General features: G+C 39.8%; 1 protein-coding gene across 1 annotated transcript; it reads right to left on the minus strand.

Moving 5' to 3' along the window:
- Positions 1-501: 501 nt before the first annotated feature.
- On the minus strand, positions 502-8,092 carry LOC146379984 (uncharacterized). The gene is made up of 7 exons (XM_084939914.1): positions 7,795-8,092; positions 3,053-3,179; positions 2,609-2,709; positions 2,216-2,515; positions 1,882-2,054; positions 1,393-1,607; positions 502-1,276 (listed from the first exon to the last, which is right to left on the minus strand). Exons 1-7 carry the CDS (start codon positions 7,891-7,893, stop codon positions 1,041-1,043), a joined length of 1,251 nt encoding a protein of 416 aa, XP_084796040.1. The 5' UTR covers positions 7,894-8,092; the 3' UTR covers positions 502-1,040.
- Positions 8,093-24,646: the final 16,554 nt, after the last annotated feature.

Here is a 24,646-nt window from a genome sequence, read left to right on the forward strand (position 1 = left end):
TTCCAGAACTGACTTTTAATTATAAGATTGACTTTGCGCTTTTGCTGTAACCCTGGAGAAGTGACTGAATTTGTTCATTTTTCTGACTGACCTAAGGTATGGTGGAAGAGAGTGTGGATTCCAAGTGCCTCAAGAAATCCTGCACCAGTTTGATGACATTCTACCTGCTCAGTACAGTCTGTGGGGACGACAATCTCCAGGTTCATTTCACAAACTTGGAAAGACAGAGTGAGCTCCCTCGACCAGTCAACTGGACTACTGCAGTTGAAAATTATATAACACTCAAAAATATGACTGGACTTTAGAAGTCAATGTAAAATCATCTGCTAGATGTGGGTACAATTACCACTGACACTAATTGTCACAAACCAACTTTAATGCGCATTTAGGTTTAAAAAAAAAAAAAAAGTACTAATATAAATAAATAAATAAAATAGTTTCACTACCGTCAACTTTTCAGTGTGTACGCTTTCTACCTGAAGAAATCAAAAGACCATACTGTACAAAATAACTTGTTCCTTTTAATTAGGTACTGTAACAAACACGTTGATTAATTTGGAGATCTGTTTTACAAACAAAGGTTTACAAAAGCATTCAGCAAGACCTGTATTTATGTGGGTTTTTCTTTTTTTTTTTTTTTTTAACTCCAAGAACAACTTGCATATCTTACAAAAAATGTAATCAAACACAGAAGTGTTTGATTAAATAAAGCCTTTTAACTGAATCTTTCAGATTTTTTTCCCTGTGTTATTAGACTAGCGTGTCTCAGTACATTAGAATACTTCAGAAATGTTTTATTTTGTTACATTGGCAATTTCTTAACACAGTGAAATATGTCTAACTTGTTCAGTTGTCCCACTATGATATTATGCTTTTGAAATTCCAAAACCTGATTGAACTTTCTGCGATGTATTAAACTTTATGTGATTTACAGAAATTATTATAAATTATTAGAAACAAAATTTTCAGATTTTAAAATCACAAACTTCAAATGTTTGCTAAAACCATAAATGTGGCTTAAAAGCAAAAGGACTTGGACCTTAGGGAAGACCAAACCCAGGAGAGTTCTGGATGCCATAATCCATGGCTTCTTGGAAGTCCTCATAACTGTGTAACACTGGGATTTTGATAGTATTTGCACAGACATCTGCTACAGGGAAGCGTGAAGTGGTCTGGAAAAGAAGTTGTGGCTTTGGCTGAATTGCTGCAGGAGGAATTTCTCTCAGTCCAGTTGCAAACATAAGGATGTCTTCAAGAGACAGACTTCCATTTCTCTCTGAAAATGTAAAGAGAATAAAAGTTATTTCTAATGATAATAAACAGGAAAAAGGGGCCATTACACTTTGCTGACATAAATGTACTCATTTCAACATTTTCAACCAAATTTAATACCTTCTACAGAAAGCAGATAATCTTGCCAGTAGCTTAGTACTCTTGTCTCCTCTTGACGCCTATAGCTGCCAGGTGGACCAAATTGCACATGGAAGATGTTCTCCAGAAGATCAGCTGTCAGCCTGGTCTCAGTGTAGCACATGAATGAGAAGAAGAGTGAAGGATGCTGTTCCAGGGCGTTTAGAAAATCCAGTGTTGCTAGACCCTTTCTGAAACTAGAAAACAGTCAAATTTTTAATAAAATGTTTAATGTTATTTGTGCAAGAAAGCAAAACTTCACATCGGAAACTACTGTGTTAAGAAAGTAACCAACATTCTTATCTAGCTAAGACACTCATCCTGCTACAAAAAAGAAGTCCTCCTGAAAAAGGTCTTGCATTTAGAATATGTTTTTTCCATCCTTTAAATTTCACGGGAATAAAAAAAGTAACAATTTATTCTTCTGAAAAGATTTTGTTAAATGGGCACATAATAGTCTGAATTCTATACCTTTGGATGGAAAGATGGTTTCGGTAGATGAAGTACCACTGAATGTAATCCGCTACTACCTTCTTCTTATCCTCCAGTGTCCTCATGAATCGACAGCATCCTGCTGTCTGGAGCATGCTTGAGTGTTTTTCTGAGATTACTCGGAGCTCACTTAGAGATGTTGCATTCTTTATCTAAAGAGAAAAATATATATTACACACACACATACACAAGTGACATCCTTCGCATGCTGTCTATTAATGTGCAATTTAACACAGTCTTGGATTACACAATCAGTAATCATTTCAGGCATCAGTTAGTTACCAAGATTATGTTAAGTGGATAACTAAAACTAAAAGTCCTCAAGTGTGCAGACAAATAGTGTAATTCTTTGGTAAGGCTTGCCAACGGCCTCTTTGTAGAGTTCAGTCGTAAAGGGTGTGTCAGTTCCTGGAATATTTTTTATTTGAGAGCCATCAGGGTAGAGCAGGATGTATTCTACATCTTTCATATCTTGGTTGAAATCTTTCAGTTTTTTAATGGCAGCACCCAACAGCCTCTCAGATGACCAGCTTGGGTCAACACGTAATGGTAGTGATTTCCCTCCTATGGGTCTCATGCCAGTCCTCTTTTTGTTCATGATCCCAACAGAAATCTAGATTACATTTTAGGAAAAAAAAAGTGGTCACATATTAGAAAAGTGTTGTCAGACAACAGATTAACATTTAAAAAAACTTTTTATTTATACCTTCACTGTTTTCTTTGATTTCTTTTTGGATTTTGAGAACATCCTCCTTTCTGCCTCTTTACCCTCACGGTACTTGAAGAACTGCTGAACAACTGTCTTGGCTGAACAGGAAAAAAGGGTGAAAGACAGAGAGACTCTTTATTGGTCTATCGTTGTTTATAATTCAAAAGCAAACATGAAAAAGTCATTATTCAAAAAACGTATGAACATAATGCACAAAAAAAATCTACCTCTTCCCCACAGTCACATCCAGCAGAAAAATGTCTTTGCTTTCAGAAATGCAGATTTATTAGTCACATGACACCTGATGTCTATAATTTTCCTTTTTTTTTTTCCCCATTTATGACACTATCTGTAAATTACAAACACCTGAACAAATCTTGCCCTTTTAACTTTTTTCCGTATAGAACGAGTTACAATAGCAGGAAGTTCAGAAAAAATTACCTCTTGAGTGTTCTTGTTCTGTGGAAGCATCTTTAGCTGGTACAAAACTTATGTCTTTTCCACAGGAACAGCAAAATTTTGTCAAGTTCTCAAACTGGAATCCACAGAATGGACAATACATCTTAACCTGAAAAACATGAGTTGTATGATTTTAGCAATTTATTTTACAAAACAGTCAAATATAAAAATATATCTATATCTCTCTCTATCTATATATATAATGAATACAGTTTTAAATACGCAGAGAGGTGGCCCACACATGGGCCAGCACAAGGCCAGTTGCAGACACACTGGTGGTCCTGTGCTGGCCTATGTGTGGATTACCTCTGGCAAACCTGATCTGGGCCAGCAAAGAGCCGTCATTCTTTGTGGTATGTGTAAGTGGTGTGTAGCCACGGGCCAGTTGCAGACACACTGCTGGCCCTGTGCTGACCCAGAACAGTTTCAGCTCTGGCCCCAGATGTCAGTCTAATATGTACCTTAATCAAGCCATGTAATAACAACATGTGCCGGAACATAATATTGCAAAAGTAAGATGACAAAACTCTGTTGAGACAGTGAATTGTTATGTAGCACTTTTCTACTCTCCCAGATTACTCAAAGTGCTCTATACAACATGTCCAGTATTGGGGAGTAACGGAATACATGTACCACCGTTACATATTTAAAATACAAAATATGAGTAACTGTATTCCGTTACAGTTACCGTTTAAAAAGGTGGTAATTAGAATACAGTTACTTTGTTGAAATAAATGGGTTACACTGCGGTATTTTCCTGTTTCATATTGTCACAGGTCAGGACTGTTTGGGTTTTGTTTGTCCTGTTGTTCCAGGCGGCAGCGTTACGGTTGCCATGGTTACAGGCGATGCGCTCTCTCTGCGACTGTGTGTTTCCTGCGTGAGAGAGCGCCTTTTTGTTGTTGCTGTTGTGCTAAGCTAATAGGCAGAATGCTACAGGTATAGCCCCAAAGAATGTAGCCTCATGGGCAGTGTAGTCCGTGCTGCAGGGAGAATGGACTGCCATACCAGTTATGTGTCTGTGAGCGAGGGAGGGAGAAAAAGGAGAGTGGAAAAGTACGAGTTGTCACCGAGCAGAAACGGGAGCTGGAAGCATGTAAATATAATAATAACCACTGCAGCCAAGAAGAGTGCCTGACGAGCCCAGTTGTAAGTAAGCTATTAAGACTCGACTGTACACCATGTTCGTGTTTTCCTCCGAAACAATAAGTTCCGTTGGAGCACCCTTTCAACGCCTCTCTCTGTCTCTCGCTAGCAAACTTGACCCAGACAACAAAGTAAAGCTATTTTTCGGCTACAAGCCCGACACAGAACCCGACGTATTAGCCAGAGGTCCCTTTACTACGGTTTGGAGCCGCGGACCTTCAGTAATAGTAATAAATCACATTCATGTAATTGTAAGCAGCATGATAATATATTAAGAAATCTAAAGTATTCAGAATACGTTACTCCCATTGAGTAACGTAACGGAATGCGTTACAAAATACATTTTGGGGCATGTAATCTGTAATGAAATACATTTTAAAAGTAACCTTCCCAACACGTCACATTCACTCAATCTCTCTAAACGGAGTGCTTCCTAACTACATTCATACACATTCACACTCTTGACAAGCAGACTGGAGGAACCAGGGATTCAACTACTAACCTACGGATCAGTAGGTGACCTGCTCTACCTCCTGAGCTACAGCCTCCCAGTAGTAGACATGAGTAAACCCTCACTAGGTTTTGGATAAAGTGCACACTCACAAACCTGCATTTGAAACATTGGTTACCATAGCAGTATAGTATTGCAACATGGCATCTGGGTCTTCTAACTAAAATAGGAAAATACCAACAGAAATAGTGCCATCATTGCCAGACCTGGCCCACATCCCACATGTGGTTGACATACACCCTGCCATGGCACCGGTCAGTCAGAAGTGCCAGCTTGATGCCGGATCCAGGGAAGCCATGTTTTCTATGTGCCTTGGCCACATACACCAAACCACAATCGGGCCAGATATGGCATGCCATCGCATAAACAGTGGTGTCATTGCCAGACTTGGCGTACATGTGGTTGACATACACTCTGCCATGACGCCGGTCAGTCAGAAGTGCTAGCTTGATGCCAGATCCAGGCCAGACCTGTTTTCTATGGGCCTGGGCCACATAAACCAAACCATAATCAAGCCAGATATGGCATGCCATCACATAGATTGTGCCATTTAAGCCAGGCTTGGCCCATATCTGGATGACATACCACTTACCATGCCAGAAGTCAGCCAGCAGTGCCGACTTGATACCAGATCCGGGCCAGACCTGCTTGCTATGTGGGTTGTGGATGCGTTACTATTTTTTGGACACACACAGAGGGTTGAAGCTGTCTTCCGGCTTTCCACATCAGTTACAAGCAATTCAAATCTTACGAAGCACCTCTCAATGTCACATGCTTCAACAAAACTGGTCACCAAGAACAACGGTGTTGATGCTAGCAGGTGCAGCCCAAACCCAGGTGAGGCTAACATGAGCTTGCGGGGGGCGCAAACATTTTTCTTGTAAAACAAAGGGGGGCCTAGCAAAAAAAGTTTGGGAACCACGGCACTACAAGATGTAATTCGTTTTATGAGTCCCTGGCTCAAATCTGTGAGATTTCTCTGGTTGAGCTGAACACCATCATCTTCAAGTTTGGGCTGACAGCCATTACAGAGCGGGAACATCAGTTCATCAGGGAGTACTGCACTGTCATGAGGTGGCCCTGGACATTCTTCAAGGAGAAGACAACACTTTTTATGGGATACTCCTACCCACACTGGAGACATTGATATTTAAGACCCTGGAGTTGAGCAGTGGCCTGCAAATTCTTGAAAATCTTCCAGAGGCAGTTGTCACAGTAAGAACTTGTGTTTTTAACCAATTACCCAACAATTGCATTTTATACATATGGGTGGGCACAGGAAAGGAAGGACAAGGCCAAGGCAAGTCTGCTGGGAGAGTGCCAGAAAATTGTCCTTAACAAAGACCAGCGAGCAGGTACCAGGACGCCAACATGCCAACTTAGCACGGACTCAGCCACAGAGGATGACTTTTTCTCCTTTGAAGATTAATTCATAGATTATTTCAAATCAGGATCACGTGGAATGGACTCTCTGAATAGATTCACACTGATAAAGAACATTTCACTCAGATACAATGCAGCTACTCCATCCAGTGCCCCAGTAGAAAGACTGTTTAGCCTTGGAAAGCTCATCTTTTCTCCAAAGAGGAACAGACTCTGATGAGAAATTTGAGAAGCTCCTTGTTTTGAGATACAACCACTGGTTTAATGGCTAGGTTGAATGGATGTGAGAGGTTTGTGGATGTTGCAAATAAGAATTCTTCATGTGTTAAAAAAAGCTGAAAATGGTTTTATTTGTGTACGTTTAATGTGTTAGACTTGTACACAGTTAAACATATATGGATCAAATAATGTTGAATTCTGGATATGGATTGGTAAGCAATAAAAATTTGAAATAAGGGGGTACTTATAAGGGGGACAATAAGGGGGACAGTGCGGCCTAGGCCGCACTGTCGAGCGCAGATCCACTGAGCACAGCGCAAGCTAGTCACAGAAGTTAAGCTCGTTGCAACATGGCAGCTGCCTCAACGCTAGCCGAAATTGAACCTCCCCCACCCTCATTCAGATCTGGCGTTTGGAACTATTTTGGTTTTCATGTGAAGCATGACCATGATGGTAAGCGCGCCATGGACAAAAGTAAAACAGTATGTCGGATGTGCCACGCAATGCTCATGTACATTGGTGGGAACTAGTGCGTTAGCGCAGTTAGCTCATTAACGTGTTGACGCCCAAGCCTTCCAAACTAGCGAACACACGGAAAGAAGAAACATGAATGTTTCTGCTAGAAGTGGACAGGATGAGCACCCTTGGCCTCATATACAAAGAATGTTTCACTTAAAAGCAACCGATATAGAAAGATATATATAAATCTTATAAAGTTAGTATCTGTCTTGTGTGAAACTTGTATGAAAAGCATACAAGAGTAGAAACAGATATAAGATCTCTAGAATTATATAAATGACACTAACTGTTTTGGATACTTACTAAAACAATATATGAAAGTGGCCACTTTCTTGAGTAAATCATATAAGCCTTATATGATTCACTATATGAAGCAGGCCACATCTGATGCAAGTCTTTTATACGTTTTTTTTTTTTTCTATTTCTTTTCCATATGGGAATACAAAAGAACAGCTATATAACGCAGTGTCTTCAGTGTGAGCCAAAACAAACCAACATTTCAGCGTGAAAAAAACTCAACTCATCTAACCTGAGGAAACACGTTGCTGTAAGTTTACTCTAAATTCCTTTTTAGCTGTGGTTTGGTCGATGTCAGTCTTACGTTACAGCAGCTGTGTTGAGCTCGATTCCTCGAGGGTCAACTTTTTGATTCCCTAGTCCAACACACATGAATTAAATGGCTGAATTGCTACATCAGCATCCAGTCAAGTACTGTAGAGGAAGAGGATTTTATAAAAGATGAAAGACTGTTCCAGAGTCTCATGGCAGCAATGGAGAAAGCCCTGTCACCTCTAGATTTGCAACGGTAGGCATATTGTAGCAGATAGTTAAAAGGGGAATCATAGTTTCTTCATTTATTCACACAACAGGTTAAACCATGTTAGCCAGCATGCCACAGGGCCACAAATTACAGCCCAGTGCCAGAAAAGTAGCTGTGATTACCTGCCTGGCACTGTGCACACCGTCGGCATCTTGAGAAGGCAGATACTTGAATGCAGTGACCAGCCAAACAGTAGTACATGCAGAGGGCAGCAAGGGCTCGCATTAGGCTGGTGAGTCAGGCGTGGAATGGACTCTATATTTAGACTATAATGACACTTCTGGAACATCAGCATCTGTTCTCTGGGAAGCAGGGAAAGCTGTGATGAGAGGTCAAATAATTTCTTTCTCATCACAGAAAAAGAAAGAGGAAAACAATTCAGGAACTAGAAAAAAAAAAAAAAAAAAAAAAACACAAAAAACAAAAACAAAAAAAACCCCACATCAAATCCTAAGAAGAAAACAAAACAAAACAAAACAAAACAAGAATTAAATGAAATTACTGATAAACCTCTGATGGAGATGAGACGGAACCATCAGGTGCAGACACCTCTGGCGGGGACGAGACAGAACCGGCAGGCACGGAGACCTCTGGCACAGACTAAGCTGGTTGTCCTTACCTTGGAGCTGCAAGCTGAGCCGATAAATGAACTGCAGGCTGCGCTAAGGGCTGCTGAGCAGGGGGCCGAGCTGAGGGCGGCTGAGCTATAAGATGAGTGAGAGCAGTCTCAGGAAAAGCAATCTTAATGACAGCCGCTGTCCTCACTTGCTGCACAAAAAAAAAAAAAAATATAATAATAATAATAATAATAATAATAATAATAATAATAATAGGCCCAGAATAAATAGTCACAAAGTCTGAAGAAACAGGAAAAGTATACTTTTCACTCACTACAGCTGGCTGCTTTGACACTCCAAAGGATGCACTGCCCAGCATCCTTTGCCGAGCTGGATAGGTAAGCGGTAGCAGCGGGGGGTGAAGATGAAGCTCATTTAGAAAGAAAGCCTGTGTGAGTGGGTAAAGCGAGTCCAGAAGCTAGGGGAGACCGGAAACCAGTCGTTGTAGCCAGATGGCTACCGCTAGTGATGGCCCGCTTGAAGCTGAAGCTCCGGTGCGTGTGTCCAAAAAATAAATAAATAAATAAATAAATAAATAAAATAAAATAAAATAAAATATCAACACACTGCTTCAGAAGCACTGTGTCGAAGCTTGATTCGTTTGGCCAGAGTCACATGATCAGTGACGTCCGAAGCTTCATTTAGAACCTAACTGCTTCGGTATCTGATTCAATGGTTTATAAGGAAATGAATCATTTGCGGGATTTGTGGAGTGTTTTGATGGTGACCGATAGCAAACCACTGATCATTCCACTGAGAGATTTGGAGCCAGCGAGGAATAGAGAGGGTTCTGTTTTGTGGGAGAATTTTGAGTTGATTTTTGTCAATCGGGTGGGTTTTCCAGCTTTGTGTTCTGGCCGTTTGCTTTTGTTTTGTGCGTGTTTATTATATCTGAAAACGGGAAAAAGGTAAAATGTCAAAAATCTGCTTCCATAATATAAATATCATTAAATAACTTTAGAAAAACTTCCACTTGACTCTTTACATGTAATGTTGTAAAAATATATATTTTATTGTTTAATTAATCTTAAAATGTTAGTCTGCCAAATGTGCAGCAATTGAATTTATTCTCTTTAGCTGATAGTTTGTGGGGCCCAGGTAGACTGTATAACGGCATCTCTACCAGTTTCTCTGCACTCCAGCCTCCTCTGTGCCATGTGAAGGGATTTTCCTTAAGGCAGGAGAAATTATCTCCACGAAGAGGAACAGGTTCAGCCATCGCACACTAGAACAAATTTTCTTCTTAAATAAAAATGGGCTACTTTAAATGCATCATGTTTTTAATTTACAAGTTCATAAGCATTTTCCCCTTTCCATTTCACAATCAATTCTACCCCCAGGTCAAAAATATGTCTGGGAAAATTTCCCTAATATAATATTATTTATAAATATACTAGAGATGGCACGATACCACTTTTTTTATGTCCGATACCGATGTCATAATTTTGGATATCTGCCGATACCGATATGAATCCGATATAGTGTATTTTTTAATCAATAAAACAGTTTTTTTAATATCTTGCTGCTTTTTGTATAAGTTCATACTCAAGTTACAAAAAACAAACACTAAAGCTATTCTGTTATACCTGTATGCAAAAAAAAAAAATACACTACACCCAAAATATTTCATAGTTCAGCAAAACTGATCAATCTAATAAACTTAAACCTACTCCATCCTCCCTATTCTGGTATTTTAAAGAGTACTTAGCAGAAATATTAAGCAACCTAACTAATAGGGTTCTAAAACTCCCAGCAAAAAAAATAAAATAAAATAGGGAACCACCTCCCACCCTCCACCTCATGATGCTTAATTGACGTAATCAACTATAATTTGATGCAGTGTGAAAAACAAAAAAAAAAAAAAACACACACCACAGAAATCAATTATTTTTCAAGAATAATCAAATAGATTCAACACCTTTCTTCAACAAAATTGCAGACTGCACAGATGGTATCTTCCCAAAGGAAAAAGTAGTATAGCTTACTAGGGTATATTAGACTTAACAGTTACTATATACAGTAATGGACTTCTATACATTTTACATCAGATTAAAACTTTGGGTGTAAGATTCGGATAATTATTTATTAAAAGCTAGACATTTTAAATGAGAATAAGAAAGAAAAGTATGTCTTTGTGCCCCCTTCTCCCTGTTCATGCCCTATCGGCCCCCCTTGCAAAACTTTGCTAGATCCGCCCCTGCACAGTTACCAGCCGTCAGCTACATAGAAAAAGATCCTGGTGTAGAAAGTAATATTAAATAAATTCTAACAGCTTATCAAGCTTAAACGTGCTGCTGTTGTTCAGCCGCTGGTTTCCTCTTTCTGACGCGAAGTGGGAGATAAACAAACAAGAGAGACGGACTTGCGACAGAAAAGCCGATCAGCTGATCATTAATCAGTTTCACGATTGAACTAGCAGCAGGAGAGAGAGGCGTCACTCCATACATCTGTTGTTAAGCTTAACGTGGGAATGCTTTACAAACATTCAGAGATGAACTTACACACTTGCTTTACTTCTCTCTGGGATCACTTCCTCGGAGATGAAATGCCGGATTGCTAGCGAGGCTACAAATACACACAGCCACTCTATCACGTGACCCGCACTGCTGCGATGTGCTACGGTTATGAGCAGAGTTACGCCATGTCGCAAGTTTTGCGAGGTGCTTTTTTGATATTTAATGGATCGGATTACATTTTTTTCTTTTTCTCCGATATCCGATCCAGTAATTTACGTCAGTATCGGATCGGTCCATCTCTAAAATATACCCGTCTAGCGGTTAATTGCATAAGTGCATGGAGGCAGGACCTCACAGCAGAAGCATACTCCATAATGTGTTGTACATTATATGTAATATGGTATTTTTCAATTATTGTATTGACCAACATCAAGAAGTCACAAGCAAAGAAAGACTAAACCATGGTGCATGTTTAAACAAGGAGAGTTTACTGGTCAAAATTATTTATTAAACAAATAAACCACTTTTTTTTTTTTTTTAAACCACCAAAAAAAAAAAAAAAAAAAAAATACAGGTTCAAAGCAACACAACGGTGGCCCAATATCAGACAGAATTCCACTCTGTAGAGTGAGCAATCTTAATGAAGCAGTTGGTTTTATTTTGTGGATTCAAGCTGCTCTTCATATTTTTGGCCACCAGATGTCACCAAGAGGACTGTTGAAAAGCTTCGAGTAATGAACCGTTTATCAATACAAGCTTTAGTGCTTCAGAAAGCTTAATTTGGCCATCACTAGCTACAGCACACTGAAACTCCTCCTCTGGATGATCCAGCCACAGGTTACACAACTTACTCACCGAATAAATTATATCCTCCCGAGGGTCATCCGATGGGGCGAGGGCTGCTGGGTCCATGTAGTGGTCGCATCGTTCTGTGCAGGCAGGATTGGAACCGACAGAAACTAAAGGAAAACACAGGGCTTATATACACAAAGACCTAATCAGTAAATGGGAAACAGCAGGGAGACACAGCTGGGAGAAATTAGGGCTAACGAGACAGGGGACAGTAAAACTGAATACACTGACATAAGACATGGACCAGAGGCGGAGCCAGACATTTGAAACACCCAGGGCTTAGCCCTAAAGGGTAGTATGCATGTGGGATTTTTTTTTTTTTTTTTTTTTTTTTTTGGGGGGGGAAGGGTTAGAAATGACTGAAAGATTAATTGGCTCTGTTTTGAGTTTTGTTCAAAAAAGAACTTCATATATGGAAAAATATATATCACATATGCAGGACACCTTAAACTAGTTTTTTAATTAAGCAGCAAGGCAGAACAAAGTCGGGGCTGTATCAAGACACGAGGACTAAACCCCAATTCAACCAGACCCAGAACTGATCCAGAATTAAAACAGGACTACAACAGTTCAAAATCAGGACTACTGAGGACTTAACCAAGACAGAACCAGAATCAGAACTAGATGATAGTAGCACTAAAAATCATCATAGACTTGCACTACACTTATTTTTTTAATTCTACCAAAGTCCACTATTTAGATTGAGAAAAGTTTATATAATTATTTAGCCTTGTTGTGCAAACAAGCCTGCATAACTTAATAAATGTAGAATTTGAAAAATAGTAAACCTAAAAAGAAACACTAGGTACGAGATACATGAGTACCTATGATACGGTGATACTTTTGGTAAACAACCATTTGACTAACACGTGTGTCTCACCTGCTCTTGTTCCACCTCTGTTCTGTCCTCATTCTCCATCTCCCTCTCTGTTCCTCTCTCTCCCTCTCTGTTCCTCTCTCTCCCTCTCTGTTCCTCTCTCTCCCTCTTTGTGCTGACAATCATCAAATATAGAGTTGAAACCAGATATTTACACACTCTTCAGATCAAAACACAAACACTTTTTTTAATTGTAACATCAAATCAGACTAAATGTTTATTTTTTTTAGATTGATAAATATATTATTTATCAATAACATATTTGTTAACTTTAAGAGTAAAGAGAGAAACTATCTGTATTTCTTAATTATAAATGGCACCAAATTGTATTCAAAATTGAGCCACACTTATGGAGCTCCACAATTCTTTTTCTGGTGTTTTGGTTGATATCTCTTAATTTTCCCATTTCAAAGAAACAGGCTCTGTGTTTTGCCTTATATGCATCCACAGCTGTGCCACCAATTTACTCACATGGACTCTACTAACCTATCAGAAGCTTCTTCAGCTCAGAATGGAATCGTCTGGAGTTTTCTTATTAACTAACAATAAACTTAGTGTATATGTACTCCTAAATTTGATGAAAGTGATAAAAAATAAACAGCTCTGTCTCTCTTTATTCTGACATTTAACTAATTCAAAAGATATTTCAATATTTATTTATCCAAAACAAAACAAGTTTACTCTAAATTGATGTTGTACAGTAAAAAAATGTTCTTGTGTTTTCCATAAAGTGTATGTAAATATCTGGTTTCAACTGTGAATATACTGCTGTGTATTGAAGTTCCTCTTGTTTTGCATAGAAATATACTGAACAACATACAAAGCATAATATATAAAATACTACCAGAGTTTTTTTCTTTGAAAGAAGCCCCTTATGTCCATTCTTGTATATCAGTGCATTACTGAAACCGATTTATTTAGCCGTGGAGGGTAACAACTGAAAATATGAAATAAACACACATGTAAGCTAAGACTCTCTAAAGAAACAGCATTGTTGTTGTTCAGCTTTTCATTTCGCCATTTGTTGATTCACTTGAAGAGCAAGTAACGTAATATGGGTCAAGTGATCAGTTTGATATCAATCTTTCGTGATACACCGTCATATTTACATTATTTGTACGGTACGAATGATTTGCTTTGATACCTGGTCAAACTTAAGCTCTCCTTAGTATGGCTGGCTCCGTTTCTCCAACAGCGCACTCACAGGCAGCAGCTGCCCCGCCCTCTCGCTCAGTCGCTTAGTGCCTGAGCTCGGATCATACCAATATCAGGGGGGATTCACGCACAGTCGTAAATTCCCACAGTGTGCACTATGTGCTTCGAATATTGTGTGTACTTTTTGTTTTATACAGTTGTCAGCCAGGCATCTAACTATGAAAAAATTACACTCCAAAAGACCCCGGGCTTCTGACAAAACAACCCGGGCTTAAGCCCAGTAAGCCACCCCCACGCTCCGCCCCTGACATGGACCTTCAAAGTAAAACAGGAAACAAGAAACAAATCACAAAGACGCAAACTTGACACTGAACTAAACCTATAATAATAATAATAATAATAATCAAAACAGCACAACTTAAAGAATCAGAACGTAAATCATAATACAGAAAAATACCAAAATCTAAGAAACTGAAAATGCTGGGTTAAAATGACCCAGAACTGTGACAAAAAATAAATTAAAAAAACAACAACTATATGTGCTGTTAAAGATTTATCTGGGAACATAATATATGACCCTGAAAGAATACATTTCTATGAAAGGGATTTCTATGAAACGTTATATTCACCACAAATAAACTAAAAATGAAATTGATCAGTTTCTTGACAATGTAACTCTTCCAAAATTACTAGACAGCAATGGCACTGGATTTGCCACTGACACCAGGTGAACTCCAGGAAGCCCTGATAAGAATGCCCAATAATGAGGCTCCAGGTCCAGACAGCTTTCCAGCAGAATTCTAAAATAAGAATTCTTGACAATTATGGCACCTGTATTCCACAGAATGTTGCAGGAAATCAAGGAAAATGGCAGACTATCACCAAATATGAATTCTGCCAATATTAGTCTCCTGCTATAACCAGGCAAAGACCCTATATTTCCCTCAAGCTATCGTCCAGTATCCCTTATTGATGTAGACCTCAAAATAATCTGCAAGCTCTCTCAAAAAGACTAGAGAAGATAACCCCCCTTTTAATTCATCCTGACCAAACTGGTTTCATAACAGGTAGGCACTCAGCAACAGATACAAGTAGATTGCTTAATTTAATAGACTACTCATGCAGTAAACACACTGGAACCACAATATTGTCTCTAGATGAAGAAAACGCATTTGACAGGGTTAACTGAAAAATTTTTGTTTGCACATTTCCACAAATTTGATTTTGGAACCTCTTTCATTAACTGGTTAAAAATATTATATAATTCCCCAACATCTTGTATCAGAACAAATGACCAAACATCCTCCAGCTTCTGTCTCCTGAGGGGCACCAGGCAGGGATGCCCACCACTCTCCCCTTCACTGTTTGCAATTGTTATTGAACGACTAGCAGCAGCAATTTGACAGGCTACAACAATTAAGGGCATTAAATGCAAGAAAGTAGAAAATCAGTCTCTATGCGGATGATGTGTTGCTTTTTCTCCAAAACTCACAAACCAACCTTTCTGAGTTGATTACACTAATAAACCTATTTTCAAGAGTTTCAGATTATTCAATTACCTGGTCAAAATCTACAGTTCTTCCAATTAATTGCTCCTTCCATAATTTTTCTTCTACCCCACTACAATCTGGAAATATTAAATATTTAGGTATTGATGTCTCTTCTAAGTTTGCAGATTTAACTAAATTAAACCACATCCCACTTCTGAAGAAAGTAGAAGGCGATCTGGCTAGATGGAAATCTCTACCCATATCATTCATGGGAAGGGTCGCCACTATAAAAATGATGGTCTCGCCAAAAATAAGGTATTTATTTTCAATGATCCCAAACAAACCATCACAAGATTGGTTCTAGGGCAGGGCAATATGGCCAATAGTGATGTGTCGGTCACGAACGAAATGGCTCTTAGAGCCGGATCTTTGACATGAATGACGCGAGCCGGCTCCTTATCGCGAGCCATGTTTTTTTTTTCTCTTTCTCTCAGCCTCTCTCTCGCACTTTTTTTCCGCTTCACTCCACACACGAGCCTTGTGCTTTGCGCTGGGCAGAGGGGGGAGGGGCGGTAGTTACACTCAGTAGCACAGGAACAGAGCGGGAGAGAGAGAGAGAGAGAAAGAGAGCCAGTGACAACAACGTCACATTAGAAAGGTATAGTAATCATCCACAACTATTTTCAGTTGCAGATGATAAAGGATTCAGAGAGTTTATTCATGCAGGCCCATATGACAGAGAATATGCATGTTCTTTTTGTTTTCATATTTTAATTTATATTTAATTGTGTTGTGGTTTGCAGTGTTTTGTGTTGTTTCATTTGAAATTTGTTTAAAAGGAAAAAGCTGAAAATTTAAATAGTTAAAAGCTGAACTGTGAATAGTTGGTTTTTGTATTATATGATTTATTTATTACATTTTATGTGGAGTGAATAAATAAAAGTATATTTACGGTGGCCCCTAGAGACAAAGCACGTACAAACTTCAAAACACGTACAAAACACAACAGAAGTGCTCTAGGATGCTAGGGTGCAGTGTTGAGCTTTTGTTACCTAGTGGCTACACAAGCCAGCAAGTACCAACGACCGGATTTGGTGTGTGGTAGTAATGGGTAAATTAACATTTTTTAAAATTATTTGAATATATATGAGTGCTTGTGTATAAATACACAAACAACACACATATGCTTTCAATTGTGTAATTTAAGTGATCTAGGTAGCTCTGTTTTGAAGTCCCTCTGACTACCACCACCACTTTCCATTTGGCTCTCGGAGGAGGCGGACGCACTTTTTCTCCTCTCCCTTATCTTCCCTGCTTAGTTCTTATGTCCTTGTCTAGTCTTGTGTTTTTTGTATTACTTTCCCTGGAACACTCTCTCACAGTTTGTTTCTAAAACCTAAAGAGAATTATGGACTTGATCAACTGGTCTCTGAATGCTATTGACAACCTTTTCTCAACGAGAAGTCTGGGCTCGGGAGAGCCCGAGTGCCCTGGAGGGACTTTCCCTGCCGGATACACGATGGACGGGTGGCAGAAATGGAGGGTCGTGTGCCTGGCGGGACTGTCGATCGAGGACGCTGAAGATATCTACCTATTCAGAACCATGATAACAGGGTTCTTGCTGATTGGAGCTGGCTTGGCCCTGGCTTATCGGAGAATTAAGAAAGCGGAACCGGCTGTTCAACCCCCCCCCCAAGGCTGCCCGCTGGGATTGAAACAACAGTTGCTGTGAATACTCAGAATAACACCTCTGAGCGTATATTGGGTTACATCAAGGAGAGGCCTGCTCACAATAACACCTTTGAGCGAAAGTTGGATTACAGCTGACTGCAGTCGTGAGTTCTGAGAATCGGCTCTCTGAGCAAAAGAATGACAACACCACGGAACGCAAGTTTGATAACATCATCGGGAAGCTTGCGGTTCTCCAACGGGAGATTGAGAGACCAGTGTCGGAGTGTTAAAGAACAGCTTTGAAATTCTCATGAGTTGTTGCAAAAGAAAAATTACCATCATAATCCGGCTACCCCTTCGGCGCCAGCTGTGGGCTCAAGGCTGGAGCCGAACAAAAACTCCCTGATAATGACTGTGTTGAGTCTGTTCCTTCCCATTCCATGCAAGGCCACCTGGGTTGGCTGGAAGACTGTTTACTTAGCCTGGCAGGGCGAAGGACACTGTCTCAGCTGAACTATGGACACGCACACACATACATATACTGATAAGCACTCACTGACGCATCACCTTCCCTACCCTGGATCCAACGCCACCTCCAACGCTTACCTCCCCTCTGATGTGGACATCGGGTCAGCTGGAGGCGCAGTCGAAGATTGCAGTGGTCGCAGATCAGATGTACACACTGGAACACTTTCCCATGTTGCTTGTCTGTGTTTATTGTGCTATAGTTTGTTGATATCTGTGCATTTTTGTATTATCTTTTTGTGTTACACATTTCGATGTTTTTTTTCCTCACTACCTAGCCTGACCTGTGTCACGTCCGGTGTGGCAGACGTGTGGAGTTGTAGAAAGGACCCAAAAGGCGGCAGCTCTGGTGCAGGTATTTATTTACAGGAGTGGGTACACATGGTGGGTGAACATGAAACTGGAAAACCTAAACTGGGTAAAACTAACAAAACAAACCAGAAACGAAGATGCAGGGAGGTCCGGGGAAATACATACGGAGAGACGCAGGGAGACCGAGGGGAAACAACACAGACGAACCAGCAACGACTAAGACAGAAGACAAGACTTAAAAACACTCAGAGAACACAGGGAGATCACACACAGGTGGGGGACACAGCTGGGAGTGATTAACGTGACGAGACCAGTGTTGCCAACTCCTCAGTAAGGAAAATCGCTATTGGCTGTCCTAAAAGTCGCTAGAAGTCGCCATATGACGTCATCGCCTAATTTGCATAATTGGTCATGCTAATGTAATTGTAACCTACGCTGTTGGAGAGAGAAATAACATCGTGGAAGAGACATAAAGTGAGTAAAAAACGTCCTAAATGCAGTTAGGATTTATTTAGAACTACAAATTAAATTTCTTTTAGCAATTATTGTTTTTTAATGTCACAATTCCAACCCTGCTCCTTTATCCAGGCCTGGACCGGCAAAAGTGACCTGAAATTGGCACTCTGGTGGAGTTACTTTGTGTGTGTGTTTATAAGTAGTTTTAAACCTTGTGATCCACAAAACAGCATAACAGTAAAAGAAGAATTGACTGTGTTACAGTCAGTGCGGGAGCAGCGGCTTCGCTCATGCGCGATTCATTTGCCGTTTGGACGCACAGGTGTGAACGTCTCCTGCCCTGATAGCAGCTGGGGGAGGACTATCCTCCGCCTGTGAGCGCTTTAGCACGGGTGAGGTGCCCAAGGCAGCACCGCTGCTTGTTGAGAGTAAGAGCGATACGCGTTTTCACGTCAAAAAGTCGTCATAAATAAGTCTCCAATAATACCAGAAAAAGTCGCCAGATTTGTCGCTAGTCGCTTTTTAGAAAAAAAGTCGCTAAGGGGGTCTGAAAACTCGCTAAATATAGCGACAAAGTCGCTAAGTTGGCAACACTGGACGAGACTAGGGAGGCAAACTGAAAACACTCACATAAGACGCAGACCTTCAAAATAAAACAGGAAACACATACATGCAATGACACAACACACAAACTTCACACAGACTGGAACACATAGGAACATGAAAACAAAACCAAGAATAATAATAACTACTAAAACATAAACATGGAGTCACAAACTCCGGATCATGACAACCTGTCTCCCCAATGTGATGTTTGTATTGTATGTACGGTTGGCAAGGTCTGTCATCTCGGTTGTGGGCAAAAGACCTGCAACTGACAAATAAAGGCTATCTCATCAGTAGGCAACGGGTGAAGTGTCTTGCCCAAGAACACAACGACGAGACTGTCCAAGCCGGGGCTCGAACTGGCAACCTTCTGATTATAAGGCGAACTCCCAACTCTTGAGCCACGATTGCGATAATAACAAAGCTACTTTTTTTAACATTAGTAATTCCTTTTGTGCATAATTTTATATTATTGTTAATAATAAATAAATTAAAGCAACAAAACAACCTGACAACCTGAAGAGCCGGTTCTTAGCCGAAAGAGCCTGCTCTCTAAAAAGAGTTTGGATGAATATGCACATGTTGTGGAGCATTGTGTTATATTATGTGCCAAACACCATCCAAGTATGTCGACTCTTTCTGTATCTCGTGTATCTGAGCAGGTTAACATCAGAATCCACTTCAGTTCCATGCTGAGTAAGTTCAGCTTACAAAAAGAGTTAATCTAAGTCCCGGACTGAAGGAAGTTTACAACATTGTTACATGATTTTGTTCTTGAATGTTGTTGGCCAAACCTGGAGTCTTTTGGTCTTCCTCATAGGTACCTTAAAACGATGCCAGAGGGCAACCAGTCAGACTCACTGTGAAGTGGATGATTCAAACAATTAACAACAGAATAACCCTTCCTAAGCACATTTTTGTTATAAATGGCTAATTTTGCAAGCAGTTTTTACATTAAAGGAGACATTCAAGGATCTAATTTTTCTTAAATATAACAGCCTTTGCTGAACTTTTTTAGTAGTGGAATCAGCATGAGATTCAAAGCACAGTTCATGGTCAAGCACTACATCTAAATACTTGTAACTCTCCACAAACCCAACATCAGCAGTTTTAATAATAGTAGATGATGAGCTATAAGAGGACTTCCCAAAAAAACAACAATCTTATCTTTAGTTTTTGAAACATTCAGTGAAATGAATGTTACATTACACCAAGCCAAAAAAATCTCTACAACCTGCCTATGGCCTAACACATTGCCCACAAGAGGACTGACAATCACTGTGTCATTAGCAAATTTCAGGATGTGTCTGTTCGTGAAATTTACAGAAGGAACAGAAGGGGTGAGAGGCAGCAACCCTGGGGAGATCTAGTAGAAGAGGGGATGCACATCAGAAAGTACATGATTCACCCTCTTGCACTGTGACCTATTAGTCAAAAAGTCAAGCATCTGATCTAACTAGTATCAAGTTTAATATGCTTAAAAAGCCTTTCAGCAAGTGAGAAGGGTTGAATTGTGTTGAATGCCGATGAAAACTCAGCAAATAATAATCTTGCATGGGTGTTTGGGCCCTCAAGATGCTTATACAAGAAATGCACAAGTGTGACACAGCATCCTCGAAGACACCTCTTCCTGCTCTATAGGCAAACTGGAAGGGGTCAAGATGGTGTTCAACATGCAAATCTCATTCTTAATTATCTTCTCGGATGACTAAAAAAGTCGGAGCCTAAAATCATTCAGTGTCTTTGGAGAACTACCCCTAGCAACTGGAACAATGATAGCATGCTTCCATATCTTAGGTACTGTCTGTAGCTCTAAATAAAGTGAGAAAATGTGGTGAAAAATCCCACTCAATTGATCAGCACAAGTTTTCAGTACCTGTCCACATATGTTTTCAGGTCCAGGACTCTTACTCTTAATGTGTCTTAAGAGATTTGCAACCACCCTCTCATCAATACAAAATGATGGGAGAGTGATGGCTTTTCCCCTTAGTGTACTGGTCTACGTAGAGCAGTCAAGATTCTCAAAAAAAGGTAAAAGCTGTTAAAACTGTCTGCCAAGTGTTTGTCAGAGATAAACCCATCTAAGGTAGTGTTGCTCTTACCCTTTATTTGTAGCCCCGTCATAGTTTTCATAGCATACCAAGCTCTGCCTCAGTCTTTTTATACCTCAACTTAGCGTTCTTTATTGCAGCCTTCACCTTCTTCCTCAACATTCTCACAGTGGAAACGTCTCCCTTGTTAAAAGCTATTTTCCTTTTAAGAATCAGATCCTTGATGTCTTTAGAGAGCCACAGTTTGTTATCGGGGAAAGTCTTAAATTCTCCAGATTAACTACAAGATGAGATGTAGCTACACACCACATTAGTAAGTTCATCCAAATCAGAAGAGCTCACTTGGAACAAGGACCAGTCAGTGCAATCAAAACGCAGCTAGATTATGATTCTGTCATAATCCGCCTGTGTTTGAACCAGGGGCGATTTTAGCCCCCCAAAATGAATCAAAGCACCCCCAAAGGTTTCTTACTTTTCTGAGAATATTTGCTGTTTGTGTGACACACTACTAAAAATATAAAAAGCACACAGTACTTTGTTGAGACATAACATTTTAACAACAAATGTATAGATATCCCCCCCCCCTCCCAAAATGGTTTGTTCCAGCTCGCCGTTCCCCTACTCTGACTCTAGCACCGTTGCTGCCAGAACGATGTTGGCTGAGACGCAGCGGAGCGGAGGTGTAAGTGCCTGGTTTAAAACAGGACATATTAGCTGCATTTAACCTTCAGTTACTCTTTATATAGTTAGGTAGGAGTCAGACCATGTTTCTTTTTAGCTGAAAAACATTACACCCAGGTAAGCTGCAGTGTTAAACATGTGTTTTCCGACGATATTTGCTACCCTACAATCCGTCCTGCTCTGTAGTAAAATCAGTGACATTTGACTGTCCTGTTGCTCCCTATTTAAAATCTAAAACTTAAAATTGTCTGTAGCCCACTGTTGTTGCCACTGTCCTGTTTGAAATGGAATGAGAGAAGCTGGTTATTTTGTCATATGTGCATGTGCCGATATTAAACCCAGGAGCCACATTCAGGTAAAAGTGTAAGAACAAATGATCCATCAATAAAGGATAATGTTGGATCAGTGTTTCAATATTTATATCTTTTATTAGATGTACATGTGGTTTGGTTATTTGCCTTTTGGTTGAAAGTACACTGAGAGAGGACTTTTATTAGTTATCTTAATAATATTTTTTTTCATATTAATGTAATTTTTTTTAATCTAATTGAACACAATCTATTTGTGTATGATTGTCAGTCCAAAGAGGGAGAGAGGAAAGAGGGGAACGTGAGGAGAAAGTGCAAGGTCAGGAAGAACCGGGTAAGGAAACAGACAGGGAATAGTGACAGGCACAACAGAAACTGTTGAACTGCTTGAGACTTGACCACCAAAAGTGATAGACAGATTTGCCAACCTGAAGGTGAGGCCACATAGGTTAAAATAAAAGAAAAAAATCTGCAGAGCCATAGTAGTATATGCAGTAAAGATCTTTTCATACATTGTATACATTGTACCATAGGCAAAGTTGCCTCCATTTTTATCATTTTTTATCAATATTTTGTACATTTGTACATTTCAAGGACTCTATTTTTGGAGTGTATTTTTATATATCTGTGTTGTATTATACATACACATTAAAAGTGAACCTCTGTCCAAAAAATGCACTCACTTTACTTCTCATTTACTATGAGCATCATTTTCCCCCAGTAATTAAGGTTAGGATATGTATTTGTTTTTATTCCAATCCATTCTTCATTTGCAGCATTTAAATAACCTTTATCTGATTTGATGGTTTTGTTACAGACTTTAAAAGAAGTGTTTTGCTTTTCTTTCACAAATGTGGGGATTCAATTGTGTTAAAATGTACAAAACAGTGATGTCATGTTTTGTGACGAGGACCCAGGCAGAGAGAGACTTGATGAATTTAAGAATCTTATGATTTAATAAAGAAATTTGCAGACTTGCACAGAGATGGTAAAATTATGATGACTGATAACAGAGATGAAGACAAAAGACGACGAGGACAGGGAGGAACAGGGGTTTAAATGCACCAAGGAGACAGTCAGAGAGAACTCGGGACAACTAGAGACATTTAAGGATGCAGGGACTGACAGAGACGGGGAAGAAGTCTCATCGTGATGAGTAAAGTTTATCTTGCCTGGTTGGGCAGCTCTATGGGTGCTAAGCACCCCCAAAGCTCTGATCCTAGAATCGCCCCTGGTTTGAACACCCTTATAGAATATAATATAACACTATAGATGAACTTACCTTAAAAAATATAAACACATAAACATTTACAGCAATATGATGCAACAAACACAGCAGTACTACTAATCCAAAATACTCAAAGCTTCATATAACTGAAAAAAATGGACATTTATTTTCAGGTACATTCTGCTGCTGATAATTACATACTTTAATTTTCTAAATATAAAACTTTTTACTGCCTTCATTAGTGTGTAATTTGAAGGCCCTGAGTACTTTTTCCCATACTGAAAACACTTGAATGATAAAATTATTTTAACATTACCTAATAAGACTGATTCAGGACAGACAATTAGTTATTTTAAACTTTTCTAGCAGTCCTTCACAAACAGGAAACAGTCTGTCTATTCTCCTCATCTGTCAGCTGCTGCTGGCTCTTCCTCCTCCTCCTCTTCCTCACACACTGCTGAGTTTGTCCTGGTGGATCATCAGGGGTGCAAAGCCTCACAGATGATGTGCAGCAATGGGTCCCTCAGTTTGTCCTCACTCTGGACACTTGCAGTTGTCACACATGGAAATCAAATGTGTGATAAGCTGCAGGGTTAAGTGTAACTTCTAAATACATGTTCATATTTTTATTACACAATCAGAAAAAGTTCTGAGCTTCTTCTGTTTGTTTTCAGTTTTATTTGTCATATGCAAGTTAGCACAGGGTCAACATCGCAATGAAATGTATTTGACGAGCAGAAGACAGTCACTCAGCAGAATGGTACAGGATAAGAAAAAAAATATTGCACAGTGGCAGGAATGAGCAGCAGTACAAACTGAACAGTACAAAAGTTTTTTGTATTTTTTGGGGCAGTTGTTAGGCAGTATTGCACTTTTTTTAAAATATAAATATCAATAAAGTTGAGTGACCAGTGCAGATTAAACAGAATACTTGTGAAGCTGCAGGGTAGCTTCTGAGTGCGTCCTGTGGACTGTGTTGTGTGTCTTTAAGTGTTGTGGTTGAGGTGTCGTATGACTTGATGGTAGAAACTGTTTTTAAGTCTTGTAGTCCGAGCAGACAGACTCCTGTAACGTCTGCCAGATGGTAACAAGGAGAAGAGCTGATGTGCTGGGTGGCTGTGGTCCTTGATGATGCTGTGTGCTTTACGGAGGCATCGCTGAAGATAAATGTTCTGAATGGCAGGAAGCCTCGTGCCAGTGATGTGCTCTGCTGCCTTCACCACCCTCTGTAGTGATTTACGGCTGCTGGCAGAGCAGCTTCCGTACCAAACTGTAATGCAGCTCATCAGCAAGCTCTCAATTGCACACCTGTAGAAATTTGAAGTGATGTTGGTGTTCATGCCAAACTTCCTCAGCCTCCTCAGAAAGTAAAGCCGCTGGCGAGCATTCCTGATAGCAGTGTCTGTGTGAAAGGTCCAGGAGAAGTCCTCGGTGATGTTGACTCCAAGGAATTTGAAGCTGCTGACCCTTTCGACCTTGACACCATTGATGTGGATGGGCTGGTGTTCCCTGACTGGTCGTTTCCGGTAGTGCACTATCATTTCTCTAGTTTTGCTGATGTTGAGAGTCAGGTTATTTTCCAGACACCACTCGTACAGTTATATTACTGACTTTAATTATCCATAAAATCATCACAATTGTTGGCGTATATTTTAAAGTAAAAGTTTAAATCCAAGTAGAAGCTGAACCACAA

The sequence above is a fragment of the Perissodus microlepis genome, chromosome 9 (genome assembly GCF_051167445.1).
Source record: "Perissodus microlepis isolate ML-2025 ecotype Zambia chromosome 9, ASM5116744v1, whole genome shotgun sequence".
NCBI classification, from domain to species: domain Eukaryota; kingdom Metazoa; phylum Chordata; class Actinopteri; order Cichliformes; family Cichlidae; genus Perissodus; species Perissodus microlepis.

Excerpts from the sequence above, each read along its gene's own strand:
- LOC146379984 (XM_084939914.1), bottom strand. The coding sequence starts at position 7,893 with ATGCGAGCCCTTGCTGCCCTCTGCATGTACTACTGTTTGGCTGGTCAC. Across the intron at positions 2,055-2,215 it reads TCTGCACACTTGAGGACTTT|ATAAAGAATGCAACATCTCT; the intron begins TAGTTTTAGTTA and ends TTTTCTCTTTAG. Across the intron at positions 1,608-1,881 it reads AACCATCTTTCCATCCAAAG|TTTCAGAAAGGGTCTAGCAA; the intron begins GTATAGAATTCA and ends ACTGTTTTCTAG.